We start from the raw sequence: 25,813 nt of genomic DNA on the forward strand, positions 1-25,813 counted from the left end.
TGGAGATTGTCTGGATTCATCAGTTGTTGCAAGACATGGGGATTCCAATTCAAGAACCCACAAAGTTGTGTTGTGATAATAAGAGTGCAATCTATATTGCTAAGAATCACACGTTTCATGAGCGGACAAAGCATATTGAGATGGACTGCCATTATGTTCGAGAGGCATATCTACAAAAAGTCATCGACCTTCCTTATGTAACGTCAGAATATCAGTTGGCAGATTTCTTCACCAAGGCGCTTTGCTCTCCAAGATTCAACTTTCTCCTTAGCAAACTTTCGGTCATTGTGCCCTAAGTTTGAGGGAGGGTGTTAAAATGTATCTCTCTTTATGTAAATATTTACATATATATATAAAGAGAGATACATATACATATATATATATATATATATCACGTATATATGTATATGTATCTATCTTTATATATATATGTAAATATGTATGTTTCTTTTTGTTTCTTTTCTTTTCTTGTAAAACCCGCAAGGGTATTTTAGTCATTCACCTTTTGCGCATATTCATAATTATGAATATGCTGTAATTCTTTTTGCTTTTTCACTTTTATTCTTTTCTTTTTTCTTTTTCATTTTTTGTCCTTTTTTTGTGTTGACTCAAAGTCAACTTGGAGGGCTCAACACTAGCTGTTGAGCCTCTCCAACGGTTAGAATTCTAACCGTTGGAGGGGCTCCAACAGCTAGTGGAGCCCCTCCAAGGCTTCCTTTCTCATTATAAATAGGGGAGTTCCCCCTTTGTAATACTTACTTCTTGGAGCTTTTGTTCTCCAAGCTTCTCAATAAAATTCTTTATATTTTGTATGCCTTTGTGCATTTGAGTTTCTTTATTGTACCTTTGTGTACATTTGTTCTAAGTGTTCTTGCAATAATCAAAAAAAAAATTATGTTTGGATCCGGGCCGGATCCGGACCCGGATCCGACCCGGGTAAACAAGTCGGCTGCGTGCTTTTAAAAGCACGCAGCGACGAAGGGGGGGAGGTTCTGGAAACCTCCTTCCCCCTCTCGTCTCTCGGTCTCTCTCGTCTCCTTCCTCTGCGTTGCCGACCCGCCGCCACCTGCGACCTCCCTCCGACGCCGACGATGCCGCCGCCGGCGACCACCAGGTACGCACCTCCCCCTCTTTCGTTCGCCACTCTCTCTCTCCTCTCTACCTCTCCCGTCTCTATGCTCCCTCTGTCACGGCAGGGGAGGGGCTGAGCCCCTCCTCCCTGCCTCCTGTTACGGTAGAGGAGGGGCTCGCCCCCTCCTCTCTGTTCCTTTTGATCGGCAGGGAGGGGCTGAGCCCCCTCCTTGCCCTTTTGATCGGTAGAGGAGGGGCTCACCCCCTCCTCTCTGTCCCTTTTGATCGGCAGGGGAGGGGCCGAGCCCCCTTCCTGCTTCGTGTTACTTTAGGGGAGGGGATGAGCCCCCTCCCTGCTCTTTGTGTTGACAGGGGAGGGGGTCCAGCCCCTCCTCCCTGTGTCTCCTTTTGACAGCAGGGGAGGGTCAATCCCTCCCTGCTCCCTTTTGACAGCAGGGGAGGGTCGACCCCTCCCTGCTCCCTTTGACAGCAGGGGAGGGTCGAACCCTCCCTGCTTCCTCTTTTGGTCAGGGGAGGGGTCAATCCCCCTCCCTGTGCCCTCGTCGTTCAGGGGAGGGGTCGAGCCCCCTCCCTGTGCCTTTTCTCTCTTTAGGCAGGGGCATCACTCCTGCCTCTGTTGTTCTTCGGCAGGCAGGGGCAAGGCCCCCTGCCTCCCTCTTTGTATGTCGTCTGGCAGGTGCGAAGCCCCCTGCCTCCCCTTCGTTGCTGACAGGCAGGGGCTCTGCCCTTGCCTCTCTTCTACTTTGTCAGGCAGGGGCGCAACCCTGTTTGCCCTCGCTTTATGAGGGTAGGGGTGCAACCCCCCTGCCTCCTCGGAGTCCGCTGACAGCAAGTCAGCAGGGGCTCGCGGCCCCTGCTTCTGCTTCTTGCGCTTATAGCAGGTGCGCATGCGCACGATGCCCCTGCCTCTGTTTCCCTTACGTCAGGGCGGCGATAGTGCCTCTGACTTTCTATTTTGGTATTAGCTTGCTAAGATCGTTACTTTTGCAGCTCGTACGACGGATCCCGCTCACGCTCTGCGATCCGAGCCCCCAATCGCATACATCCGCGGACGACAGCAAGCTTGCAATTCTCAAAGGTAGGGGAAGATTGCACAGAAGACTTGGACAATTAAATTGAGTTCAATTAACTAAAAAGGACAATTAAATAAATATATATGCATATATATATATATATATCATATATATTTATACGAGTACACATTTAATTCAAGGACGCAGTTTTGTGATCCTTGTCCTTTACTTTGCCGTTGCGCATCGTGCAAAGGTTCTGCGTTGCACTCCTGCTTACAGTCTTTACTTGCCATCGCGCGTTGTGCGAGGGTTTGCGTTGCACTTCTGCTTACCGCCTTTACTTTGCCGTTGCGCATCGTGCAAAGGTTCTGCGTTGCACTCCTGCTTACAGTCTTTACTTGCCATCGCGCGTTGTGCGAGGGTTTGCGTTGCACTTCTGCTTACCGCCTTTACTTTGCCGTTGTGCCTAGGCTCTTGCTTTTGCATATGTGTTGGTATTGCCTTGCTTTTGCAGATGACGTGCAGGTTCGTGCTCTTTGCGTATGCCTTAAAGGCATCCTCGTGGAGGATGCAAGAGACATCTATCACTCACTCTTGCGACAAGAGTTCAGTTGGGAGCTGGCGATACATCCTCGTCTAAGGAGAGGGGTACCTCGCAAGGATCCTGGCTCTTCGTGCGTGCAGTACTGCAGAGTCGACTTGAGGTTTCAGGGAGCTGCGCAAAAGCATCAAAGACTGCTCCAAATCGAAGCATTTGGAAGGATGTGACTGGCTGGTTCTGCTTGCCTTTTTGGCATATCTCGGGTGATCCTGAATTGGAGGTTCAAGGGAACTTCTTAGCGGGTGTTCTGTTGAGAGACCTGTATCCCGTCTATCGAGGCCGGTATCGAGTCATGCGAAACATGTAGATACCCCGATAGCAGATGTGATTCGAGATAATCACATGCATCATGTTGGCACAAGGTACTGCTGTTTCAAAAGATAGAGTAAAGTTGATAACTTTACATCTTTGTGAAACACTCCTGTTGAGGCTTCTATTGAGGAGCTATACCCCCTTCATCCTAGAGTACTTATAGTCGTGCACGACACGTCTTGTACTGCGATGATCGGATGAGACGGTCGTGCGACCTCGAACAACGCTAAATGCAAAATGTTGTAATCACATAAATGGCCTCACTTTCGCCTTCACAGGCAAGATGCTCGAGTGGTTTAAAGACCACAGCATAGAATGGGTCGTTAGTTAAGCAACCCCTAACGCACCCGTTCGCTTCTGGTTGTCTGTCAAGGGAGAGGACAGATCGGTACAAAAACTTCAATGGACAGGTTGTTAACAACCACCCCACGGGCAAAGATCCGGCCTCCCCAGTCATTGGAGTTAGGGGATAGGGGCTACACAAGTTAGCTCAACACTTCTGCAGAAGTTGGATGCATCCGTGACACTGCTTTTCAGCCTCTGGGGAATCCTCTCTCGGCTAATGCCGTCCCCTTTGGAGCGGACTCAACTAGCTATTCGGGTTATCAAAAATACATAGAATAACAGACGCCCGAACTAGTCTCAGTTGTTTCTATGTTTTGCCTGCGCGTACCCGCAGGCCAGTAATTATCAAAACATAAGGTCTGTTCACACTGGTCACGGGTCGTGAGTTTCACTTGCACTACTGATTCACTTGCACTACTGATTCACTTGCACTACTGCTTCGCTTGCACTACTGCTTCGCCTGCACTACTAATTCGTTTGCTTGCTCGATAGTTCAGTTTGCTACTCGTTGAACTGTGCACGCCTGTCAAGGCGTTACTCTAGTTGGTTAAACTGCGTACACAGTTCTTTGCGGAGTAATAAGGAGTTTCTCATACTAGTTAAATGCTTATAATAGTAGCATTATGCCAGTTGCTACATATTAGCATGTGACTTGCTTTATCCTTTGGTCGAACTGTTTGGTGCTTATTGTAGCATAGCACTTGTTGGCTTGCATCTCTTATGATTGATGTGATTGCATACAGCTCGTAATCTACGAACTGGTGGCAACTAGGATTGATGTGGCCGCTTGTCTTATAAGCTGCTTACATATTGTGATATAAATGTTGCCGTATGATTGCTTATGAATGGTTTGTGATGTAATGGTTTATGCCTTACGATTAATTTAATTACTTGTTGATGGACTGAGCCATTCTATGGTAATTATATGTTTTACGAGCATTGTCATGAGTGCTTGTCTTATTCAGTTGTTTTGTTTGGCTGACGGGTAGAGTTAGTTACCCTTCGCCCATAGAATCAACTGAATTGCCATATCTGCGCGTTCTCATGTGTCGTTTACACATGCTTTGAGGGCCTATTTGAGGATTGTAATATTCTTCGTGGCAATCATACGATGCGTAGGATTATATGCTTCTGCGCGGAGTGATACAATGATATTGCTGATATATATGCTTGTGCCCATATTGTGGCTACTGACCTCGAGAGCAGTCAACTGTTCGGAGCAGTCGATTGTATAGATGCGTGTATCACCGAGTAGGGTGTCTGACGAGCACCTGATCTCCAAAGGATTATCTGCGAGGGCGTGTATGATCAAGACCAGGTACCCGGCTAGAGTGGTAGATTCTTTGTGAGGATGTACACTGTCCACGAATGGGTAGCCGCAAGGACGGTGAACTCCTGTGAGGAAGTGTATGGTCCAAGATCAGGTATACCATCTAGAGCGGAATTCCTTGTAAGGTTATACATTTCCCAGACCAGGTGATCCGACGTTGATCTTGTTGTTGGTATTAGTAGCTATCGACCCCAAGAGCGGTCTTTTGTGTTGATGCGTGTATCGCAATGATTTTCATTGGATATGGCATATGTTGGGGATCGTTTTCCCAAAGGTTTCGCTGCGAGGTTATACATTTCCCAGATCGGGTGACCCGGCTAGAGTGGGAGATCTCTGTGAGAATGTACACTGTCCACGAATGGGTAGCTGCAAAGACGGTGAACTCCTGTGAGGAAGTGTAGGGTCCAAGATCAGGTATACCCTCTAGGGCGATAATTCCTTGTCCGGTCGTATAACTCCCAGACCGAACGATCCGACGTGGATCTTGTGTTTTCGCTTACCATAAAAAGTTATGGTGAGCTGTGACGATCTTCTGAGATTGTTTGTGATAGCCAACTATGAATTCATAGTTCAGCTTTCTGTTTTATCATGATTACATGCATGACTCAGATGTGAGAATCAGATCGTTAGTGATTTGAGTTAGTGATCATGTTTTGGACCTTCTACGGAAGGGTGAGCTTCTCTGAGAAGGTATGACGCCTTAGTGTGTCATAACCGGTAACAGTTAGCCGCGTAAGACTTTGAGAGATGAGAATAGATTAAGGTTGTTCAGGACAAAGCGTTTGTTAGAAGTAGTGAGCGACAAACGATGTCCTGATGGTGATTAGATGCAGAGACCTCGTTCTAGGAACGAGGACAAGCTTGTTGCGTAGTAGTTCACAGCTTACGATCAAATTGATCGTATGCTGCGTTGGTTAGTTGCACTGCTTACTTGCTTTAAACTGCTTACTTGCTTTGAACTGCTTACTTGCGTTGAACTGCTTACTGTTTGCACTACTTACGCATTTGCACTGCTTACTCGCTTGCACTACTTACTCGCTCGCACGCCTTATTCGCTTGTACTGCTTACGTGTTTGCACTATTCACCTACTTGCATTGCTTACCTGTTTAACTGCATATCTGCTTTAAACTGCGTAGCCTACTGAATTAAATGTACTTAATTCAGTTCCTTGTAGTCTTTCTTGTGCACCTACTAGTTTTTCGCGAAACTAACCCATTCTATGGGTACAGGTGATGATTAGGTACACTACGGGCAATGGCGCGATTGCAAGATGGCTTAAAGACTTCTTCTTCCTGCTCTTAGCTCGCGTCCTGGACGCTTGGGTTTGTATCGGATTTCCCTTAGGATATCCGAATCTTGTGAGTTTTGGTTCTTTTAGCTAACGTGCCCAAAGTTGTCAGCTTGCCTTATGATTTACCAAAGAAAAATCTTCCGCTGATTACATAAACAAACTCTGAAGGAAAGAGATATTTCTAGTCTCTTGCCTGTTTTTCTGAAAAGGGTTCGCAAGTTTGAAATTTGGGGCGTTACAGTTCTTGTGCATTTGTGCACATTGGTGGTGTTGTGCTCATCGCACACTTTATCTCTTTTTTTTGAGATATTTTCACATTCACACGGTCAAATGAATGGACAAACCCAAACCCACAATGGGGAATATAGAAATAGTCCACTAAGGGACAACACTAGAAGCCTTCAAAGAGGCAACACATAAAAAATATATGAACTTTATTGAATGAGGGCTTGAAAAACCATTATGAACATATGCATACGATATCATGTAATGAAATGAGTTAACACTAAAAGAGTCATTAATGAACATAATGAACATAATGAACATGCTCCAATCATACTTTAATCAAGTATATTACTTGAGCTAACAGGATGAGAAAAACAAGTGTTATTGAATAAAGCAATTCTCTTGAAGGAGATTTCAAAAAGGAAATGCTCAAGAGCATATGATAAAAGAGAATGTATGAACCAAAACAAAGTATATAAACCCAAGAGTTCAAAAGTTTTATGTTAACTTATGAGACAAAAGCAATCAAAATATATTCTTTGATTCGAAAAACATGTGCGCACATCATTTATGCTATAAAATGAACATGAGTTAGAAAATCTTATATCAAAACCAAATTTCAAATTTCAAAAGATGATTACATATCTTAGAATGAAATATTGGGAAAACACAAAAGCCTACTAGAAGGCCGAAGAACCAATTTAGAAAGAAATCTCATATGATAAATGGAATGTTAATCAAAACCAAGTTAAGAATTCCCATAAATATAGAATTTTGCAAATCTCAACAATAATTCATCCACTACAAGCAACCACCTCATTAGTCCTCCAAAAACCATAAATCAAGTGTATAAGCTGCTAGAACAAGAACATAAACATAATGCCACTAAAGGCCAAAAACACACACAAAGGTGTGTATAAACACCTCCTGTCTACATATAATAATACTTGAAATGAGTGTATCAGCGATTAGAACAAGTGTACAAATGTCAACATGGACTAAAAATCACATATAAAAATGTGAATAAACAACTCTTGTCTACATATAATGATACTCTAAATCAAGTATGTTTAGCTACTAGAACAAGAGTACAAATGCCAACATGGACTAAAACACACACTAAGGTGTGACACCTCTTGTCTACATAAAATGACACTTGAAATGAGTGTAATAAGCCAACCATGAGCATACATCTCAGCGACTAGAACAAGGACACAAATGTCAACATGGACTAAAATCACACACAATGGTGTGAATCAACGTGCCTTGTCTACATATAATGACGCTCAAGACAAGTGTGTTCAACTACTAGACCAAGAGAACAAAACCAACAAAGGGCTACCAACACACACAAAGGTGTGAACAATATGTCTTGTCTACATATGATGACACTTAGATAAGAGGCATAAGAGGAGAAAACACTTGAGGTAAAGAATCTTGTAATGGAAATACAATTAAAGAACATCAATTTTTCAATATACCTTGAAACACTATGGTTTCAAACCTTAAACATCCATCACATGTATACATAATTAAAAACATTCATAATAAAATCAATGGGAGTGACACACTCATAATCAAAGATCACATAACATGTCCTTTAGAGTCAAACTACAAGTTGACAATCTAAAATGACATAACACAAGGTGCACATAACTCACCCCAACAAACATCTATGTAATAACAAGGCCAAAAAGAATGCATTATATAACAACTTGTGATGGACAACATAAGAGTGCTATAAAAGGTAAAGAATACGATTTAAAGACAACATTCTTTCGAGTACGTAATGCTATGTGAAAGAACTATTTTGGGATAATCAAGACTAAAACCAAGCTTTAATATTCCTTGATTGTAATGAGATATGCGGAAACATAAAAATGCTACAAGCACTTACAATGTCCTACAATGGACAAATAAAAGAGTCAATAGCTAAGTCCACTAAGGGACAATACATACACAAGCCTTGAGATGAGAAGGGCACTAAAAAATAAAAGTCACTTTAAAGAGTATTCAAACAAGCATTAATGCTTTCACAAAAGATGTGCACGAAGGCACTCAAACTACACTTGAACAAATACGCACAAAGGCGTAAAATAAAGCAAACATGCACAAATGCATGTAATACAAATATATTGAGTAAAAGGAGAGAAGCTTGAGCCTCTCAAGCAACAATTGTGCAATTATATGTTCAACAAATGCAATTCAATGTAAGAGAATGAGAACATATTACGATCAACGTAGGCATCTTTTAATAGAAGTGATATAATCAAGAGGTTTGGACATCTCATGTGAAAAACACAAACAAACAAGTTTATAAACTTGCACCATTAGAGAAAAAACCAAACAAATGAAATCTTTTATGCCAAAAGATCTTATGCATAATAAGCACAATATGAAATTTTAATACTTACCACAAAAAATTTCTAAGATTTTTTAAATAAACCAAAAACATTGAAGGACTTTTACAATCCTTCTTTTCACAAGGATCGTGGCATTCTCACAAATAGTTATCATTAACAAGAACCACTTGGGGTTCATACAAAAAAAATGAAAGACAAAGGCTTAATTCAAATGTGAGAAATTCACATTCAAGAATTACCAAATTCATATATCAAATTTTCACAAAAAATGCACTAAGACACACGAACAAGAGAGGACCTCAAAATAAATTAGGTTTCATATGAGAGTTAAGGTTATTAAGCAAAGACCAATAATACTTATTTAGCAAGAAGACATATATAATTTTACAAGTTAACTTATAGGTCAATCATGAAACAATTATGTAAAAATCATCAAGCTCACATAATTGAAGACAATTTTGAAAAACATAAATTACTATTATATGTGATGAGTAATCGATGAATGCGTAGCGAAGTATGTGAATTATCACAATCCTTCGTATACTAAAAATTTCAATCTCATCCAAACTTTCTTTAAGAACTTCCTACACATACAAAAGATTTTTATCACAACCATATATGTTCATTTATGTAAAAATCTCTAAAAAATATTCGTGTATAAACACAATGCTAAAAACAAGAAGTGTGCACAAGGGCACAAGGAGAATTCACAAGTGCACAAGGGCATGGATACACATGCACAAAGACATGGAAAATATGAACTTTAAGCTTTTAATACTTGAAGTCAACATAATAGAAAACTCCTAAAGCCATACGAGTTCAAGTAGGATTGACATCAAATTTAAAAAGTATGATATACGACCCATTTTTGAGCAATCATATATTTAGAAAACAAACAAGTTTACTAATTTTAAAAGGAGATATTTTAAAACATGCAAACAAGTGAAATGTGATATGTGAAATGTGAAAAGAAAGGATTCAAGTATTATAAATATTAAATGTGCAAAATATATGCAAGAAAAATAGTTTCATAATGCATAATACTTTAAGAAAAGGGATACATACCGAATAACTTCAAAAAAGAGAAGAAGAACAATGAATACTTCACCATTTCTTGAGTAACACACTTTCCGATGCACCAAAAGACAACCCGATCATGACCTTGCTCTGATACCATGTAAGAAAATAAAGGGTTCGATAATGAACCCATAAATGCACACTTAAGGTGCAAATACACAAACCCACTAAGGGTCAACCAAAAACACATAAAGTGTTAAACTCATAAACCCATAAAGGGGTTAAGCCAAGAGGCTAAAAGAATATCTCTTTATTATGAAAAATAGGGTAAAAACCCTTTTACAATGGAGCTAAAGCTCCCTCAAGAATATCGAAATACAAGGGGGAGTCCCCTATTTATAATACAAGGAGCCATTTGGAGGGGCTCCAATGTGGTCGTTGGAGAGGCCCAACGGCTACATTGGGACCCCAAAAATGGGTATAAAAAGGACAAAAGGAAAAAGGAAAAAAAGAAAAGAAAATGAAATAAAAAATACAACCATATTTCAATTAAAATATGTGTAAAAGGTAAAAAGATGAAAATACTCTTATCGGGTTTTACAATGATATATCAATATACATATTTATATATAGAGAGAGATATATATGTACATATACACATAGTATATATGTATATATATCTCTCTCTATATATATATACAAATATATATATATAAAGAGATACATTTTAACAATAAAGTGAGCTGAAAAACCCTTACAATGCAAGAGGGAGAGCCCTCTTTTTATAGAGGAGAAAAAAGGTAGAGAGAGGGGCCACTTGGGGCTCCCTTCTAGTCGTTGGGAGCCCCAACGGTCATATATATGACCGTTGGGGCCCCAACAACTAGATGGTGGGGCCCCTAGTGGTCCTATTACAATGATTAAAAAATAAAAAGAAAAAGAAAAAAGAAAAGGAAAAAAAATAAAAATAAAAACCTAAAAGTTAAATTATAGAAAAATTACAAAAATACCCCTATTGGGTATTTGAATTGAGAAATGAAGAATATATGTATATATATACTTATATATACATATGTATGTGTATATATATAAGTATATGTATATATATATATATACATATTTTAACATACTCGTCCCTCCCACAAGGAGAGAGCGCAACAACTGCACACACAATGATAAATTCTAAATACGCTTTCACTCACGTGCGATAAGAATCAAAACACAAATCGGTAACCCGATTTGCGAAAAATAAAAAAGTAGTGTGCTCACAAGCCCACACAAAACTAGACAGTCGTGTGGAGTAAATCCCACAGCTGCACACCGACCAAAGCATCGCTCTTTGCGATGGCACAAAAATTGAGGTACTCAGTTTCAAAAGGAAATTTTGTATTCCTTTGGGAATACGAACTGAGACAAGAAACCAACACCAAGTCGTTAAAATGAGGGACATCCTTGCTGTCACGCAACAACAGCCCTACACGATTCCCAAAGTCTAGAATCGAGTGCACAAGCTTTGCTGTGAAGCATAAAAATTGGCTAACATATAAATAAAAGGAGAATCAGCAAATACATATCGTGCATTCATGAATTTAGGCATCAACAGTGCAAATGATGAAAGAAATAAAACTCTCGATCGGTCAGTCCGGCATTCGCGCACTTGCACTTTGCAAAACCCCAATTGGGTCGTGCGGCAAGGGCAAACAAGGGAACAAACAGGAGAAAAACAGAAAAGAATGTTATTCCAAAATGGCGAGATCCCCCCCCCCCCGGTTGGTGGTCGTAAACAAGCGGTACAGGGGTCTGGCCACCTACGGTGGTCCGAATTCTTGCACATAGGGGCTTATGAACTCCCACACGAAACAGAAACTAGAAGTGCAAGGGATTACCCCTTTTTACAAAATTATTTCGAGAACTATTAAAATATATCTTGTTAAGTTCAAAACACCTAAAAAAAATTTAAATGGTTTTGTGACTCATTAAAATGATTAAATTAACTATTTTATTAATATTTTATTTATCGTAATGATTTAAAATGACCATTTTACCCTTCTTTGTCAAAAAGATAAAATTAAGCATATAAAACACACAAAATTGACAATAAAAGATAAAAACACATTTTTAACTTGAATTAAAGTAATTCCTTTATTTATTTTTTCTTAAAAATTTACAAGTTTTACAACTGTGATTTTTATTGAAAATTCAATTACCATGCACATGCTTGTTACAAAGTACATCTGCAAAATCACAGTATTCTTCTACTCAGAGTGGTTGTAGTCTATTTCAATTACTTTACCATTTTTTTAAGGAGAAGAATAAAGGAATCAAAGCAGTTGCGGGATGATGTACGGGTCGTGATACATGAGTTATTGATGTTCCCAAGATGTTTAGAAATAGATTAGTTATTTTCAATTCTGATATTACAATGTTCAGAACATTTATTTTATTGTTATTTTTCATTAGAAATGGAATAGATGGTGTTGCTTTGATTTTCCCTATGGCGTGTCCGAGATGCTTAATCCGGTTTAAATTGAATATTTTGGCTGTTATATATAAAAAAAAATTCTTGAATTTCGGGTCGTTACATATTATAACTCAAATTTTAGAGGATCGACTAGGGATCGTTTCTCGACTACTGGATTTTGTGTTTTTTTTAGGAGCTCATTGATTTATTGGAAAAACAAGAAGCAACAGTGTGTTATTTGGATTAAATGACCTTTAGGGGAACTTGGTGTTAATGTCACGGAGAGGACTTCCTTGTATTGTGACAATATAAGTGCTATCCATATCGCTAAAAAACTGAAATTTCGTGAGATGATGAAGCACATTGAAATTGATTGTCACTTTACCAAGAAATCCTATGAAGATGAGATATCATTAGAGCATGTGATCTCGAAGGAGCATATTGCATATGCGTTTACAAAGAGTTTAGCTCCTTTACACTTTCAGTCATTTACTTCCAAACTTGAGATGATGTTCCAAACTTGGGATGATTCCTCTAACATCATCTCAAGTTTGAGGGGGAGTGTTGAAAAGTGCATGTATTTGTAATGTGAGTTTGTACCATAAGTATCTTTTAGTTCTTTTGTGCTATATGCTTGTACATAAGATTATTTGAGGGGCAGTTTTGTATTTTAGTAAGAAGGTAGAGAGTCAACTGTTTTTGTCATGTAGTGTAGCCAAAGAGGGACGTCTCTTTTTAAGATGTATCTTTCCTCTTTTGCTTTGTAATGAAGATCTTCCTCGTTTGTGCTTCTTCTTGAGTGCTCTTGCGAAACTCTGAATGCTTATATCTCATAAAATCATAGCTATTGTTGTAATCAGATAATCCAAGAGCCAATTTTCACTAACAAACCATGTAGATCACATCTGTGAGGTTAGTTTCATGAAAAACAACAAAAGAGACAAAAAATCATTCAGACATCATGGCAACCTGATCGTATATTAACCCTATATGAAAGTTATTTAAATATGGTTCATGTACACATACATGTTTTTGTGTGTCCACTTGTTTTTCCATTTCTTTGTTTTGTGTGCTTGCATACACACGTGGATATGGACATTATTTCATGGATCTTATGGGATCGAAGTTGGGACACGAATTAGGTGCTGATGCCTTTCTCTTTGTGTACAGATTCTTCCTTTGCAGTAAAATGTGGTGGCCCAGAAATCACATCTGCCAGTGGTATAAAGTTTGAGAGAGACAATGCAATGCTAAGTGCTTCATCCTATTTTGTTGTTGATACAGAGAAGTGGGCAGTCAGTAGCAATGGGATGTTTATTTTCAATCATAATCCTCAATTTATCCAGAACAGCCAATCACAATTTGCCAACACTTTAGATTCTGAGTTGTTCCAAACAGCAAGGTTGTCACCTGGATCATTACGGTACTATGGCCTAGGCCTTGAAAATGGGAACTATACAGTAAACCTACAATTTGCTGAGACAGCTTTCTCAGATTCTTCCACGTGGCAGAGTGTTGGGAGACGTGTTTTTGATATTTATATTCAGGCAGGTTACCTTGGATGTGACACTTCACCATTTGTTGTAGAGCTGCATTGACTAATGTTCTTATATCTAAATGGAACAACCATCATGATGTGAAATCATTTTTTATCTTTCTGTAGGGAAAACTGGCAATTAAAGACTTTGACATAAGAAAGCAGGCTGGTGGTGTTTCATTCACAGCTGTTTCATTCGACTTTCAAGCCAGTGTATCTCAAAATTTCCTTGAAATCCACTTCTTCTGGGCTGGAAAAGGAACATGCTGCATTCCTGTACAAGGCACTTATGGGCCATCCATTTCAGCAATTAGTGTTACTCCAGGTATCATAGGAAACTCTAAGTAACCTCAATTGATGCACTAAGTATACTTTCAGAAATTATGAATGAGACCATGGGACTGATTATTTGTGTAATACGCGAATTTTTGACAATTATTAAATCAATAAAAATAAATGTTATGTCTAAATTGTGGATTTAATTTTATTTGAATTTGTATCTAATTTATAATTTAGTGTGTATGTGAATTTGAATTTGAATTTGAATCTTAAGTGAATTTGGTTTTCAATTAAATGTAACTAGGATTTAATTAATCTTGAATTAAGAATTTTAATTAAATTAGATTAAATTTAATGCGAATTTGGAATTGGATTTAATTAGAATATGAATTTGAAATTGGATTTAATTTGATATGAATTTGGATTCAAAATTGGATTTGGATCTGAAATGGATTTAAAAGTAAATTGGATTTGGATTTAGAAATGTGAACTTAATTGGATTTAAATTTAGATTTGAATTAATTAAGTAATTAACTCATTTAAGTAGAAAGGAAATCCCAAAGAGGGTGGGACGTTCCCTCCTTGTGAGCCCATCATACTTGGCTGGAATTCCTACATTCTAAGTTTCTAAACCACTTAGGAAACTATCTTGAATCAAAAGTCAAAGATAGATGTCAACTTTACTAAATTGAGAGGTAGTGTAATTAATTAGGGAACTTAAAAGATTTCTTTTGTATTCCTATTTGACTTGGACTCTATGGTGGAACGCCTCCTAGGTGGGCACCCATACTTAAATGAATCTCAAAAGAGGTTGGATGCCTCCACCTACCTATTCAAATGAGAGAAAGAAAAAATAAATAAATAAAATAAAATCTTAGATTGAAATCCTAATAGGTTGAAAATTCTAAATTGGCTTGGGTTTAATAAGCCAACTAGAATTTCTAGTAGGAGGGAAATAAAGACTTACCAATTGACATTGGGAAGCCTAGCAGGCTATAAAAAAAACTAATCTCTCTCTCTCTCTCTCTCTCTCTCTCTCTCTCTCTCTCTTTATATTCTTTCTTCTCTTTTTCTCCTTGTGTTCTCTCTTCTTCCTCCATAGCCCACGCCCCATCTGAGGTTTTGACCATGGCTAGGGTGCGCTTATAGGTGGTGCATACATCGAAAGTAGGCCTGCAACAAAGAAGAGAGGTTTTTCATGGTAGCGGAATCTCGTTTTGGTATTCAATTTCCTTATTTTTTGGCTTTTCAAAGTAGGTACACTTAGCCTGACTTGTTTACATGGTATTAGGTTGCATGTGCATATTGTATACGATCAACGTATGGTCAACAACATTTGTGTATCAGTCAATCATAATGGTGGGACTTATATTATAATATCACGTATTTTATAGTTAGTCATTTTCAGTTTTTTTAGAAAATTTGGCTAAGTTTGAGAGAAAAATCGTTTAAACCTCGATCTTAGACCGATGATTTTCAGTCTGGGCTTGGCCTAGGTCTCATCAACTAGATCTAAACGAGTCACTTAAAACGTGAAAAAAAGTTTAATTTTTTACTTTCAAATTCAAGTAAAATTCGAGTAAAATTCAGGTTATTTTCAGGAGAATTTTGGAATTTGTATTCAAGTTATATATCGTTGGATGCGGCTTGAAATTCTGAGCGCAACAATATTTTAATTTTCTGCATTCGAATTCTGATTGGTCCAAAAATCATATTTTATAAAAAAAATAGCAGTTTATTGAACTAGATCCAGAGTTGGATCGGATTGGATCCAATGCTTATGATCCAAATTAATATGGATTTGAACCTTATCCAAGTTTCATATTAATCTTGATTTGATACAGAACATAATCCAATTTCGTTTTGGATATGGATTTGGATTTTAGATCCAGATCCAAATTCATGTCCAATGAAAGTCTAGCTTTAAATTCAGTTTAAAGTTTTAAATTAAAGTTAGCTGGAGTTAAGAAGACCCCTAAAGTGATTAATCTATCTTTGGAATTTTGAAAATATTTAATTAATTATTAATTAATTTTTATTAATTTCAAATTTTAATTTTTATGTTTGTTTAGAACTCCTAGATAGAGTCTTTATTGAAGTTATGAAGACTCTAAGAAAGTTTGAGAGACTTAGAGTCTTGATTTTTTTTTTTGAAAAGTCAATTATAGAGTAAGATTTCCAGAAAACCAAGGGAGAGAAGAGTCTCAAATGAAGTAGAGACCCCCTCTCCAGCCCATCTAGAAGGGGATGGAGAAGGAGGGGTGACCTCCCCTATGGGGCCTATAAAAAGACTACAAAAAGAGAGAGAAGAAAAGAAAGAGAAGAAAAAAAAGGAGAGAGAAAGTGAGGAAAAAGGAGAAAGAAGAGGAGGAGTTTGGGCCATCTCCAACCATTTATCCACGTTTTTTAACTTCTATCATCATTTTTCTTTAATTTTGTATTCATGGTATGGGTTTTCTCTCTTGAAACAAGTGAAAAATTGATATAGTTTGGATTTTCATGCAATAATTTGATAGAAATCTATGAAAAGAGTGTTTATATCTATGTTTTTGCAAAAACATATGGATGATGATGCGTAGATCTTCCTCCATGGTAGTATTCTTGATTCTTTTTATCTTTTCAATAAAACAAAATTTTGTACGTGCTAAAACAAAATATTTATTTAGGGTAGAAGTGTTTGTATAGAGTTTCTTTCTTGATGAACAGCGATTTTCATGGATGTGTATGTAATTTTTTTCATTTTTTCTCAAATAAAATTTTGTACATGCTTAGTTTTGATAAAACAAAATTTTTATTATGATAAACATTATTCTATGAGCTTGATTCTAAGTGGATTCGATTCTCATGCTTTATCTAATGGGTTAGAGTCATGGAGGGCACGAAGGCTTATGAAAGCACACCTATTTCAATATAAATTTGCATAAGCATGATAAAGGTCAATGCATCCTTGGTCTCATTTTTGTATGAATGCATACCCAGGTTAATACTAGTGTGCCATAAAAAATATCATGAAAATTCAGCATAAACAAGTCTATGTATTTAGGCAAATGTGAATGTGCATATGTTCTTAAATGTGAATATGCATATACAAGTTTATTTTGTATGTCTACTTGCCTAAGCACAATTGACTGGAAATCTGCACGTACTTGTATGGTAAACCTAGAGTATGCATGTATTTGAAAGCCCTGAAAAAAATTTATGTAGTGCATTACTGTTTTCTTTTTTTTTTGTACTGGGTAAGACCCAGTTTATGGCAGTCCTAGCAGGCTGTTTGGGCACAGCCAAGCTTGGCAACACTTGTCGGGTGTTGCCAGACTGAGCCAACCTGTCGCAGGCCCTGTTGGGCCTACCCGACTGGCAGAACCGAGCCCGGCAAGTCGGTTCTACCAGACCTTCTGGGGCAGCCTTATATGGTTATATATGTGTTCATGGGTAAAAAGTACTATTCCATGAGCAATATAGCAAAAGGCAGCAAACTATAACAACCAATACAGAAGTAGAATACAGGTCTATGGCCTTCTTAAATACTGAAGTTACAACGATTTGACATTTTCTTAATTCGTGAACTGAAAGTATATGAAAATTTATTATATAATGCAACAATCAAAGTGCTATCAAGTTTCACTTACCCATGTACATCATAAACAAAAAAAAAACACATACAAAAAATTTATTATTTCATAAAAGAAAATATAAAAGATAAAAGTATATTTCATTGTGATAAAACTAGATAACAAATATATTCACTAAAGAGCTCAACAATCTCTGGTCTTGATTTCTTAAAGACAAGTGTCCATGATAAGAAACCATGCATGGCTTGAAGGAGCTAACAGGAAATGACATCCTGCTTAAGCCAACAAGTATTAATGTTCATAATATTGCAATTTTACATGTAATGAGATATATGTTATTAATATAGAATACAGTTAAGGCATCTTAGACAATGTACATTAAACCTTAAAGTGGTCGGACTAATACAGACCTAGCAATCCCCTGCCAGGCCTAGTCTCGGGTTTGCCCAGCTTACCCAGCCGACTAAGCTCGGTTGGGCTTGACATGAACCCCAACTGACAGGGTCGGTTGGGGCAACCGGTAAAAAAAAAAATTGAAACAAAAGGTTTTAAAAAAACAAAAGCTTTGTTTTGGACATGCGGGTAGCCTGTTTGGGTTCAACTGGGTCGGGGTTGAACCCCATCCGACGGGATCAGCTAGGCTAGATCAGCCTACTTCAAAATATGAATTTTGACACATTCTAGAATTCGAATTGAATATGTATGTAAATTTTCAGATTTTTTTATGTGCATGTAATTTGATTTTAATACATGTTGTGAATGAAAACTTTCACATGCTTTAAATTTATGTGACATGCTTAAATATTATACAATATAAAATTTGTTTCAAATGCATATGTATACATGAACTAATGTGTGTTTTGCATGTACATAAATGCATGAATTGTTCACTTATTCCAAATTGAAATGATTCATGAATGAGAGCATGTTTGTGGAATGGTCACATGAAAGTACATGTACATGAATATTGAACACATGCATATGAATATTATTGTTTCATGCATATCTCTAAATTGGCATTCATGATTGTGCATCGAAAGACGTGATATGAAAATAATGCATTGACATGTTTCTTAAGATTTTTTGCATATGAATGCATAGATGATTAAGATGGATCATCATAGGCTGTGGAAGCCTTGAGCCGGTGTGCTCTTTACTTTACTTATTTATACATTGCATATTTGATATTATGGTTTTAATTAAACTATTCTATTGTTGCCATGGGTGGTAGACCGTGAAGAACTGCGCATGTTGACTTGCGAGCTTATGTTTGCATATTAATTTGCAAATTTATGAAATTGATTTTAATAACAAGATAAGAAAGAGAACAGTGTAATTTACGATCTCTTAATGTTCTTTCTACAGAAAGGTAATCTTGGGCTTGGCGATTTGGAGACTGTGAAGATATAAAAACTCTGTGTGCGTTGTTGTTGCTTCTGAACCTGATATTGAGGTTCTTCTTCTGGCCACGGTTTTAGGGAAAATCCACCACTTTGCTTGGGGGTGGTGTGTAGACACAGCTATTGTTTTGGTATACCAAGAAAAGTGACATTTATAGATGGGTGGTCCCTGGTGTCCCCGACATTTGTAACGACCGCAACTCACGCCCCTTAAAAATGCGATTTTTTAAAACCATTGCGAAAACCTTTACAGAGACCCGGGGCCTTTACAGTTTCACTCCTAGTTGGATAAAACAACCAACCACAAAAGACATTACATTTATCATCCATACCAAACCAAACCAAATATTTATTAAATAATTAATGATAATTTCGAGACAATTGCATAAAGAAAATTCAAAGTGCGTAGATAATTAAATATAAATGAAAAGTAAAGGAAAGCAGAGCTACGTTGTCCATCTGTGAAGTTGTCTAGCAAACGTGTAGCACTCGTAGCTCAACCAAAAGCGAGTCACTTCACTGATCACCTGAGATTGTGAAAAACAACAAAAGTAGGGTATCAAAAATTTGAGGAATTCTGCATATGAATCCCTCCAATGAAATAAATGAGCATAAAGAATACAGATAAGAATTTATGCAATAATTTAGAGAAAATGCATTTATGACAAATTCATAATTTAGGCAATCATGCAAGTAATATAGAACAATTGCTAAACAAGCGAAAACATCTTATATCGACAGAGAGCATTAACCAAACATTAAAGACATGCTACTATGCGAAAGGAAACACATATCATGCATTCATCCATATATCATAAGTAAATATGCATAATCTAATGCATAGCAGGAATATGCATGAGTTTAGTACAATGCATGAGTAAATTATTATCTTTTATTAGAGTTTTCTTTTTCATATGCATGTCTCTATTAAATGCACACAATTTAAGTTCCTTTTTGTAATTGTTATTGCCCGTAGATATATCAAACAGGTAAAATTTCCTGAGGTCAAGTAGGGTTTCCAGGGTAACTTAGCACATAAGTTATATTTTTATTACTGAATTCTAAACTTGGCCCTCGACCAAATCACGTTTGGAACATTAGACATCTACATCTAATGTCGGAACACTAAGGATCTCCACATCCAATAGTGTCACTTTCTTGGTATACCAAAATTATAGTTGTAACTACACACCACCCACAGGTAAAGTGGCAGACTCTCTCTAAAATCGTGGTCAGGAAAAAGAACCTCAATATCGGGTTCAGGAGAAATCATTAGTGCACACAGAGTTTTTGTATCCTCGTGGTCCCCCAAAATCGAAACTCTAAGATTCACATTCTTTCGATGGGAGATCTCAAAACGTATATTACATTATTCTTTTGTTTCTATTTGATTATCATTAACCCATTTCTTTAATTTGCAATTCAGCATGCAAACAAAGGCAAAAACTTGCATATTCCTCTATGAGAACCATCACGGGACCACCGCCAACGAAAAAGCAAAGAACGATGTAATATAGTGCAAAATATTAATGTGATTTCTGTGATGCCTTTAAAATAAATAAAAGAGCAAACCAAAGCTTGTGGCCCACCAGGCCCACAATGATTCATTTAGATCATCGATGCACCATATGTAAAAATCGTAAATAACATATCACAATGCATTACTTTTGAATGCTACATAATGCACATTCATATATGTCATTTAAAGATGTGGAATAGAACAATAATATGCATATGCATGTGCATGAGTTCACAACTTCACATTCATTGCATGCCTTCATTTAACTCGCACAGTGATGTCAAATGCATGATTTCATTGAATGCACATATTCATGTCAAATGCATGCTTTCACTTACAAATCATTTTAAGCAATGTGTGAACATATCATGCAATCACTTACATGTAACCCATATCATTTTCATGTATGCCCATGCATAAGAGAACAACCATATGATTAACACATTTACTTCAGCATAGGACATTCAGTTTAAGCATTGGAAACAGCTTGTACGATGGCAACCAAAAGTAATTACTTGTTTAGCTAAATCACGGTAGCACCTATGACAATTTCTGTCACATTGCTAACAATCTTTCGTAACACATGTATGTTGATCACTTTGTAATTAGGCATGACAATACGCATAAACATTATTTAAATATATTGCTAAACAATCATCATATACAAACCAATTGAACACTTAAACATGAATATGTTCATAAAAAAATATATCAGTGTAGCCTGTGCAAAACTATACTAACATATATATAATATAATTCCTATTTTTTTTTTTTGCAAAAATTACACCCAGCCGGCTGGGGTCTCAAACAGGCCCAACCGAGCCGACCCTAGTCGGCTGGGTCTGGTCTGGTCAACCCCGGGCCAGATTTTTATGAAGGACTAGAAATCAAATTCTTTAACAGACAAAAATTGAAAGTGTAGGACTTACTAGAAATCAGATTTTTAGGACATGCTAGAGATCGAATTTTTATAACATGCTAAAAATTAGATTTTACCACATGCTAAATTCATATTTGAATATGCAAAGTCCCTAAGAGAATCAGACTTGGGACATACTTTAATAGAAGTATTCACGTTTTAAGTAAAGCAATCCCATATACAAAAATGTATATATATTTTTTAAGGCATGTCAACTAAATTCTAGGATCGGATTTAAGTGAACTAACCAAAAATTCAGATTTCCAATAACATTTCAAAACTAGACTTTTAACACATAATTTGTAGCTTAGTTAATTAAATTCGAGTACAAACAGTTTTGGATTTGTCAATAAAATATGGGTTTTATTTTCTCACAAATTCCAGATTTCAACAAGTATTAAAAATCTTCTTTTGTTCATAAATCCAAAGCCCGACTTAAATATGACATGAACATGATTTTTTTTTAACTAGAATCTAAAACTTGACACATTATGACGAAAAACACGTGCGTGCATAAAAGAAAACATGGATTTTTGTGATAACCCGTGACTACAGAAAATCAAATTTGAAAGCATATATGGGTAGACTAACATAATCAGATTCATACCCACGGTTCAGGATTTCTGAAAACCCAAGTCGTGCATATTCAGATAAATTTGACTAACTTGCTTGTACAAATCGAGTAACCAACAAACACATATTGATATGTTAACAAGTATGATCCAACATCAACGTCATCACACACACGCGATTTCTAATAAAAGGAAACTGGCCATTTTTACTGAAAATAACCAAAAAAATAGGTATATCACAATTTTCCATCATAATGTTTATTTCAGAACTATAAAACCATTCAGACTTCCTTTTCTTAAACTGGAAAATCGACTTTGAAAACAGTTACGCAGACTCAATCACAACATGAGCACCGATCTTGACTGTGCATAAAAAACAGTTTTGTGCACTCAAACTCAATATAAGCATCAATCCAACTTATTAGACTACATTCAGTGTGAACTCAATTCAAGAACAATAACAACAAACAACAACAACAACTACGCCTTCATCCCAAAACAATTGGGGTCGGCGATATGAACCAAAAAAGAAAATCAATTCAAGAACATTGCAGATTTAAAAGATAAGCCAAATAAATCTAATCCAAACACAATAATCACAACAATATTTTTGTATTATGACTGTGGTAAATTTAGATGCTCAGACCCATCAAAACCTTAATCAAGAATCAATATTCGCATCAGCCGAGAAAATCCAAGTTTGGTAAAGTAAAAAATTTGTACCTAAATATACAGATTTGATTCTTTTCTTAACCCATGCTTGATACGATTTAGGCTAACCCCCTTGTCTATCAACTCTCAAGAGTAAAGATATCGCATAGAAACATTTTTTTTCATGGATTTTCATCCAAGATATTGCATAAAAATCAAATCGGCATTCGATTTCTCACTTGAATTCAAAAGAGGAGACTCGTACCTTTGCAAAAATTGAAAGAATAAGGAAAAATAATGGTGAAAAAAACTGGATTGACCGGAGAAGAAGGCTCTTCCTTCTTCTTCTTCCTTCTTCTTCCTTCTTCTTCTCTTTTTTCCTCTCTTTCTTTCCTTCTTTTTTTTTTGATGTTTAAATAAGCCAAGAGGGAGGTGGTGCCCTTCCCCTTCTCCAGACCTCTCTAGATGGGTTGGAGAAGGAGGGTTTCCTTTTTTGAGGAAACTCTCTTTCCCTTTTCCAAAATTTTCAAAACTCTTAAGTTTGACTTTTTGAAAGTTTCCAATTTTCTTTAAAAGTTCTTTCTTAATCTCTCTTGGGTCTCTTTAGGCATGTAGAAGGACTTGATTAGGAAGTCCTAAACAACCCTAACAATAAGAATTTCAGAATTAATAAAAATTATTTATTTATTTAGTATTAAATAATTAATAATTATTTAAAAGTTTTCAAAAATAGCCAAATTAACTAGGAAGGCTTTTTAACCTTAATTAACTCAAATTTAAAGCTCCTAAATGAATTTAAAGCTATAAATTTGTTGGGCATGGATTTGGATCTGGATCCAAGATCTAAATCCATCTCTAAAAATCCAAATGAATTTTGGACTGGACCAAATCCAGATTAATATGGGTCTTGGATAGAGTCCAAATCCATATTAATTTAGACCAAAACTATTAGATCCAAATCCAAATCCAGTTCGCCAAACTGCTTTTTTTTTAGAAAAAAAATATGATTTTCGGGGGAAACAGAACTCGAATTTGAAAAAGTAACATACTGTTGCGCTCGGCATTCTAAGATGCATCCAACGACATATTACACGAATATCAAATTCTGAACTTCGCCCAAAAATAACCCAAATTTTGCTTAAATTTAAAGGTCAAAAATAAAACATTTTCTCATATTTTAAGTGGCTCATTTAGACCTAGCTGATGAGACCTGAGTCAAGCCCAGACTCAAAAGCATCAATAAAAAATCAAGGTTCAAACGATTTTTCTACTATACTTAGCTAAATTTTTGAAGAATCTGAAAATGGCTAAGTATGAAAATACGTGATATTACAACATTAGATAGGTGGTCTAATGTTTCGAAGGCTGTTTCGGTCGAGGGCTAAGTTTGGAACCCAGTAATAACATATAAATTATGTGCTAAGCTACCTTGAAAACCTAACTTGATCTCAGAGATTTTACCCATTTGGTGTATCCGCGAGCAACAGTAATAAAAAAAAAGAACTTAAATTGTGTGCATCTAATAGGGCATGTATATGAAAAGAGTACACTGGTAAAAGATAATAATTTATTCATACATAATCCTGCTATTTATTAGATCTTGCATATTTACTTGTTTCCTTAGTTGTGATGTATGGATGAATACATGATATGTGCTCTCTATTGCATGATAACATATCTTTAATATATAATTAGGGTTCTCTGTTAATATTAATTGTTCTATCTTGTTTAACATTTGTTTCCTGTTACTTATATGATTGTTTAAATTATAAAATTGGCATAAATGCATTCTTCTAAATTATTGCATGAATCTTATATGTATTTTTTATACTTATTTGTTTCATTAGAGGGATTCATACACAGAACTCCTTGGATTCTAACACCTTACTTTTGTATTTTTTTTTAGCCTCAGAGGCCAGTGAAGCGACTTGCATTTGAGAGGAGTCACGAGGAGACTACATGATTGCTTAACATATTCCTTTGGACGACGTGGCTCTTCTTTTGTTCTTTTTGCTTTATTTATATTTTTATTTGCTTACGTCTCCGACTCTATGCATTTTAATAAATAAAGTTTGGATTGGTTTGGTATTAAAGATAAGTATAAGATCCCTTGTGGTGGTGGTTGTGTTTAACTATAAAGGCCTTGGGTCTCTGAGAATGTTTCTGCATTTTTTTAAAAAAAATTACCACTTTTTCACGGGTATGAGATTGGGTCGTTACATATATCACCGCATTCAAGATTAACCATCAAAATATCACATTCATCATTATATGTACATCTCAACCATAAATTATATTAAAATTACAACTTGTACCTAGCATTGTCGTATGCTTGAAAATGTTGCATGTCATTCAAATTATTACGATGAAGATCACATACACTGGTTTACCCACATGGTTCCATATCCTTTGTATTGATCCATTGATTATATACTACATCAATATCATTCACTGTTTGAAACAGTTAGATAATCGGTAAAGTACTCGACTCTATAGATGGTGCCTGAGATACATGCACATTCTCTACGGGATTTGCATCATTTCATTTATCAACAACTCCTTGATTAACTTTGGATACATCCAAGTAAATATCACTACTAAATAACATTGATTTTACATCATCATCATTCACAACATCTATCAATATTTCTTGGTTGTTTAAGTTTAGAGAATTATTATACCATAGCCTCGCTAAGTCTTCTGCATATCTAATTTTATGAGATATCAAAACCTTAAATTTCTTAAACATACTATTTTTGGAAACCACTATAGATCTCCAATTAGTATAATCAGACCTACGATAGTACTTTAGCTCTTTCAGACGTCATCATTGATTGTCTACAACAACCGCTATAGATCTTCAATGCTTGTGTACAGTGAACCCTAGCCACATTATACCAACACAAAAACAAATAAGCAAACAACTATAAATCATCTATAATAAAAGCAAATATATATACTTCTATGAAAAAACTCTAAATAGTAAATTTGGTGGCTTGGAAAGTCAATGACAACATAAAGAAACATATAAAAAATATCCATATCAACAACCAAATAAAAATACTCATGGGGTTATTGAATGATCGCGAGTTAGATCTGTTTTCACCCCTGATTGTAGGTTGCCATATTAAACTGAAATACACGTGGAAATACATATGTATATATTATATGGAATCCACCATTTGAACCTATAGATAAAGAAGTCAATGACAAGGATGATACCGCAACCTCCTCGAAATATAGAGCCAAATTACATGTGAATCGTTGCAAGGGTTTTATAGAAAAGTTCTTTGCAGACACAAATGAAAATAAC

The 25,813-nt window shown here is 36.4% G+C and overlaps 2 protein-coding genes across 2 annotated transcripts in view; both read left to right on the forward strand.

Moving 5' to 3' along the window:
• LOC149831127 (putative LRR receptor-like serine/threonine-protein kinase At1g56140) overlaps nt 1-24,453 on the forward strand; it is a 39,469-nt gene extending 15,016 nt beyond the window's left edge. Inside the window, exons 2-4 of the mRNA XM_090013692.1 lie at nt 13,222-13,598; nt 13,715-13,913; nt 24,407-24,453. Coding sequence (XP_089869818.1) covers nt 13,222-13,598; nt 13,715-13,913; nt 24,407-24,438 — 608 coding nt within the window. The 3' untranslated portion in view covers nt 24,439-24,453. The remainder of the gene's footprint in view (nt 1-13,221; nt 13,599-13,714; nt 13,914-24,406) is intronic.
• Nucleotides 1-25,813, forward strand: part of LOC149831126 (putative LRR receptor-like serine/threonine-protein kinase At1g56140) — a 248,331-nt gene that overhangs the window by 43,376 nt on the left and 179,142 nt on the right. The gene's annotated exons all lie outside the window — the stretch shown is intronic.

The sequence above is a fragment of the Nuphar pumila genome, chromosome 7, assembly GCF_984573655.1.
Source record: "Nuphar pumila chromosome 7, dmNupPumi1.hap1.1, whole genome shotgun sequence".
NCBI classification, from domain to species: domain Eukaryota; kingdom Viridiplantae; phylum Streptophyta; class Magnoliopsida; order Nymphaeales; family Nymphaeaceae; genus Nuphar; species Nuphar pumila.